General features: G+C 38.5%; 1 protein-coding gene across 1 annotated transcript; it reads left to right on the top strand.

Moving 5' to 3' along the window:
* Positions 1 to 276: 276 nt before the first annotated feature.
* Positions 277 to 4,429, top strand: LOC131311359 (uncharacterized). The gene is made up of 6 exons (XM_058338778.1): positions 277 to 425; positions 2,074 to 2,307; positions 2,641 to 2,817; positions 2,913 to 3,137; positions 3,259 to 3,387; positions 3,994 to 4,429. Exons 1-6 carry the CDS (start codon positions 333 to 335, stop codon positions 4,225 to 4,227), a joined length of 1,092 nt encoding a protein of 363 aa, XP_058194761.1. The 5' UTR covers positions 277 to 332; the 3' UTR covers positions 4,228 to 4,429.
* The last annotated feature ends 1,571 nt before the right edge of the window (positions 4,430 to 6,000 follow it).

Below are 6,000 nucleotides of genomic sequence, written 5' to 3'. Positions count from 1 at the left end.
CACCCCTCCATCCAAAGGGGTGTTAGTGTATCTTTTGAGAATTCGTGCTACTTTTCAATTGATTATTTTTTGTAATCTATAATATTTTAGGTGATTTTAAAAATATTACTATTTAAAAAAATTAATTTAGACTTATTAAACAACTTTCACAATGCACATTTAAAGTATTTTTTGAAAAAAATATAACTAAATTTTTATCCGGTCAAGATACAAGCAGAGACTAAAAAAATTAGGCCGTGTTATTTTTTTGGAAAATAATATACTCCGTATACATACAGATACAAGTTGTTGGAGCAATTTAGGACTGCATAAGGATAAGGGACAAGCTGCTGATGACATATTCCATTTTCAAAACCCAGTTTCAAAGCACTGCATTTGGACTAAAGCAGAGACGCTCTTCTGATCTCTTCCAACTTTCGTTCAAGGTTTTATGCTCTCAACTTATGTTTCCTCCTAACCTCTTCTGATGTTGCAGTCATCTTCTTTCTTTTTTGGGTACATTAATTTTTTTTGGGTAAATTAATCATCATCTTCTTTCTTGCTTTATGGGTTAGTGAAAAATTAGGTGTATTTTCCTTCATAAGTGGATTATGAACTGTTTTTTTGTTCATTTCCTGTTTTTAATTGGTTCATCATCGTCTAATCTTTGATTCCTGGGTTTGATGAATTTACTTCTCAATCTGGATTATTTGGTCTCTACCCAGAGAACTTTGTATACTGAATTACTAGGTATCTCTTGCTTTCATTGCTTTTGACCACTTTGGGTATTGCTTATGTGGCTCAACTGGAGTTTTTCCCCCTTTCCATGCGTAAAGAATGGTTTTTGTTGTCGAGTCAATATCAATTGGACAATAATATAAAATTTTATATTCTGATCCGTAAACTTGAACTCATTGTTCGTGAGCTAAAAAGGCTTGTGTATGAGTTGGGTGATTAGTGGGGATCAGTTTTCTCAATTTACTGAATTTAGGTGTAAGCAGTGTGCCTAACTTGTTTCTTAGGTTTCTGGCAACCAATCTTATCGGAGCTAAGCTTAGGCAGCACGATATTTTTGCATACTTTCACAATATACAGATAGGTTGTTCATGTTTGACCCAAGTTTTACATTTGATGTGAATGTCAACTGTCAATAAACTAAACTGTGTTGATCGTTAATTTCAAGAAAAAAAAAACTGTGTTGGGCCTGTTGGCTGTAGCTCGTGCAAACTGTTGTTTGACGAGTTATGATCTAGTTTGATGGAGCGACTGATAATCCTGGAGTGAAGGATTTCCCCAACACTAGCATTAAAATTCCCAAAAGTCAAATTTCGGATAGCAAATGCAACAGCTTGACTCAGTAGATTCTTATTGTAAGTTAGGTCCTGGGTTGCCACAAATGATCGGCAAGAAATGGATTCCATATCATTGAGCTGGTTGCATAGGAATACTTGCCCAAATGAAAGCTTGTTACAGATGTATTTGAGAATCAGAACAGCGATACTGCATACCTGAACTTTTTAACTGGAAAGAAGTTGGATTAATGGTAAGTTCATTCAGGGTGTCGCCCGCATCACTCAGCCTTGAATCTGGGCCATTAGATATAGTATTAGAGGTATAAGCTTTGTACTCAGAATTCCTTCTGTTGCCTTGGAATTCTTGACTTCTCTGTGGCTAGTTAGTCTTTTTCATCTTCGTAGTATGGGACAGCTAGTAACATCACTGGGGAAGGAGAATGAGGATAGAGTTTTGGGCAGGGGCTTCCCACTGCCGGGCTACCTCTTGGGCTTCAGTTATTTTAAGTAGGGAGATGCTTCATATTCTGTAATTACCTTGCATTCAGCCTCTGTGATGGAATTCACTTACGTGATGATGTTTTGATCCATATCTTAAATTGTTAGATGATGGATCTATTTGTATCTAGTGTAATTATGTGTCTTATCATGTAATTAGTTTAAGTATCTAGGACCGTAGTGCAATTATTATACAGCTTGTATATATATATTTTACGTTGAATGAAATTAACCCTAATGGGTTTTCTCCCTATTACGATTACCCTAAAACTGAACATAAATCTACTAAGTTCTCTGGTTTTAGGTTCTCAAGCATACAACTCAAATGGCTCGTTCTGCACTCGACGAGATGTCGGACACTGGTGCCTTTTTAAGAACTCCTTCAACATTCCGTAATTTTATTTCCCGAGACCCAAATTCTCCTTTTCCACCAGAAACTGGAAGATATCACCTGTATATATCATATGCTTGTCCCTGGGCATCAAGATGTCTTGCATACTTGAAAATCAAAGGTCTCGACAAAGCCATCAGTTTTGCAGTAAGTTAATCTTTTTTTGGTTGCCATTCAGGACTATGTTTTCCAGAGAATTTTTAAGGTAACTTCTTCATTTTCAGAACTTGTTCTTAAAGAATACTTTTTCAGGAAGACAACCACTTTTATGATAGTCAAGAAGATGCTTTTGAATTCGAGAAATCCATGTTTTCCCAAAATTAAAAACAATGTGCAAACTATTTTTGTTATGTTCGCGTACAGTTTTCTTATGAACCAATGGCAAAAGAAAAATGACCGAAGAGTTGACCAAGACTATTACTTCATGCAGTTATCAAACTTTATTTTTACCTAAAATTCTTGTGTTTTTTGATATCTCAGTCGGTCAAACCCATATGGGAGAGAACAAAAGACACCGATGAGCACATGGGATGGGTCTTTCCTGCATCAGAAACAGAAGAACCAGGAGCTGAACCTGACCCTTTGAATGGAGCAAAAACTATAAGAGAACTATATGAAATTGCAAGTACAAACTACTCCGGAAAATATACAGTTCCTGTGTGTAATCACTCATCCGCATTTGTAATTTATCTTTTCTCTTGATATAAGATATATTTTGTGCTTGAATCTGATAAATCTATATTTGTTGATAGGTCCTTTGGGATAAGAAGTTAAAAACAATTGTGAGTAACGAGAGTGGAGAGATTATCCGCATGTTCAATACTGAATTCAATGAGATAGCGGAGAATGCGGCTTTGGACCTTTATCCTCCTCACTTGCAAGCCCAGATCAATGAAGTTAATGAGTGGATATATGAGGGAATAAATAATGGTGTTTACAAATGTGGGTTTGCTAAAAAGCAAGGGCCTTATGAAGAGGTACTAGTTTATTGTGCTTTTTGCCCTCTTTTCTGGTTTGGAAGGGTTACAAAACCGGAATACTTCTGAGATGCTTTCTTGGACCCTGTATTTGAAGAATGTTTTCATTACGTATTTGTAGGCTGCGAAGAAGTTGTATGAGGCTTTGGAAAAATGTGAGGAAATACTAGGCAAGCAGCGGTACTTATGCGGAAACACAGTTTCTGAAGCAGATATCCGATTGTTTGTTACCCTTATTAGATTTGACGAGGTATGAATACTTGTCTTGAAAAGAAATACTTGTGGCTGTTTCTTACCTTCTGTTTTTTCATCCTTTTGTACATTTCATGGAGTTTAGTTTGAAGAATATGTTTTACATATCAAAAGCAACATTGAACTTGATATCCTTTCATTCTTTAGTTGTCTTGACATGGATCAAAATTTCAGGTTTCCTTCAAAATGGCTTTTAACGATTGTGTCGCTTGTGGGTTTTGAAACTATAAAGAAGCATAAAAGGAAGGTCCAAATAACAAGGATATTGTTGTCATTTCTCTTTTTGACAGTCAGAGCAAGAAACAATGCACCTTTAGCGATACTCCAATTTTCCTTTATTAATGAACTTAGCTAAATTGAAAGGTGGTAAGTAACCACTGTAGCTTGAGAGCGATATAATGGAGCGGGTTCAGGGTTCAAGTGTTAATTTCAACGCAGGTGTGACCATTTTACGTATCATTACTGTTCATGTATGGCCTTAGATGAAGGGCGGTAGAGAGTCAATCTTTGTGTTGATAGCAAAGTATCACATACTATCCTTTGTTCAGTTTCTGGACATTTTTAATATCATTAACTCGTCAAGGAAATCGAATGTTTTTTGCAGGTTTATGCTGTTCACTTCAAGTGCAACAAGAAACTGCTCCGTGAGTTCCCTAACCTGTTCAATTACACCAAAGACATATTCCAAATTCCTGGCATGAGTAGTTCGGTCAACATGGAACACATCAAGCGGCATTATTATGGCAGCCATCCATCCATTAATCCCTTTGGGATCATTCCTCTTGGTCCTGACATCGATTTTTCTGCTCCTCATGACAGGGAAAGGTTTTCCAACTAGAATAATGTACCTGCAAGTTTTAAATTGAGGTGTTTGTTGCATGGTTTGTATGTTTGTTTTTCTTTTGACATGAAGACCAGTGAGAGTAATTCCTGAAAGGCAGGATAACTGGGTGATCAAGTGTTTGTGAAATACTGGATTTATATCGTTATGGTGTTGAAGTGGTCAAATAATGAGATATGGACATGCCCTCTCCTCTCTCTCACACAGTCTTCAACATCTACAAATCTGCTGCGTTGAATTCCCTATATTTGAGAGCATGTTGATGAAGCTCATATTTTCAGGGTAAATCCTTGCTTTCAATTCGTTCGTTATTTGCCATTTTTTTTTTTTAATACCGCGGTCAATATGTAGCTGTCGACCAAATGTATTGGTTTCTTTGGCCATCCTATAGGGGTACAGCTTTAGTATTCCGGGGACAAGGAGAATTGCTTGTGTAACCATCAAATTTATGATATTTTTCGGTCCTGGTTCGTAGCTGATATAGTTGCCAGGGCTTCTCTAAAGCTCTATTATCGCTGGCGATGATTTCAAAATTGATATCCAATTCGTATTGGTCGATAACTGTCACATCTACTGCCATTAAAAATCCCGTCTGTTTTTTGCAATTTTTTTTTTTAATGATGGTCTCCTAAACATGGGAATGAGTGATCAGGAGAGATTATTCAGTGCCCCTAGCCCTTTTTTCACAACACAAACACATTGTGGTGGGTTTCAAACACTTCATCGTGTGTCCCACTACAATGTCTGGTGGAAAAGGAGCCTGGGGCACCACGTGCACACATGAATTTTTTTTGTGGGAAGGAGATCAATGTTTCCCTAAGCAGTTGCAGGGACGCATATGCATAACTAGGGGTGTGCAGGGGTCGGGCGGGTCGGTTTTGACCTGAAACCCGAGAACCCGCAAACTGAACTACACTGGTGTAAGAACCGTTCATGAGCCTGATTCTTTACTTCAGGTCGGGTTGGTGGGGTTTACCCTTTGGTTCGGTCGGGTCCGACCCTACGGGTAAGGAATGCACCAACCCGAACCCCGAACTAAAGTCTGATTTTTAATAGAAAGTAAACCAGCACCCGTCCGAACCACATGTTCGACTCCGCCCGAGACCCTTCGGGTCGGGTTGCGGGTTTTTTGCACACCCCTATCAGCAGCAGCAGCATAACTACAGAGAAGAGGTTTGTGCGATAAGAATTTAAAATGCAGCTCATGATTCTCCTTCAACAAGAACTGGTTTTGTATCATGTAAGTATTACTACTATGGCATCCCAGAACAGAGAAAAACGGGTGTATCTTAATGCATTTCTTGAGACTAAGAGTATTGTTAAACGATCGCTAAATATGCTTTGACCACTAATACCTGCATGCATTGTCGAATCGATGACAGGAAAATGTGATCTACTGCCTCTACCGGAGAGTGATTGAGAAGATTAAGTACCACCAACTTTGTCGGGCAATCCTTGTACTATATCAAGTGAGCACGGGAGTTCCCCCAAACACTTCAGTGGGATTACTCCATTGTAGGAATCCCCAGTGAAGTGGTCAAGGGAACTCTAGGGCGCACCTGAAGTTCAGTACTCAATCCTTCTTTTCCCGGGTGCTTGATAATGCAAATCGGTGTGACCATACTATTTATAGGTGTTGCTCCATTTGCACTTAGCTCTTGACATTAGCACTATGCAGCAGCCTTGTGGAGGAGCAATACTTTAGGAGATATGGCTGCAGGCTTCTGAACCTGGTCGCGAAAACGGGGTGGATGATGAATAGAGAATATT

Source organism: Rhododendron vialii, chromosome 12a (assembly GCF_030253575.1).
Source record: "Rhododendron vialii isolate Sample 1 chromosome 12a, ASM3025357v1".
In the NCBI taxonomy this organism is placed as follows: domain Eukaryota; kingdom Viridiplantae; phylum Streptophyta; class Magnoliopsida; order Ericales; family Ericaceae; genus Rhododendron; species Rhododendron vialii.
Note: the sequence above shows the minus strand (reverse complement) of the source record. Positions and strands in the feature narration are given on the sequence as shown.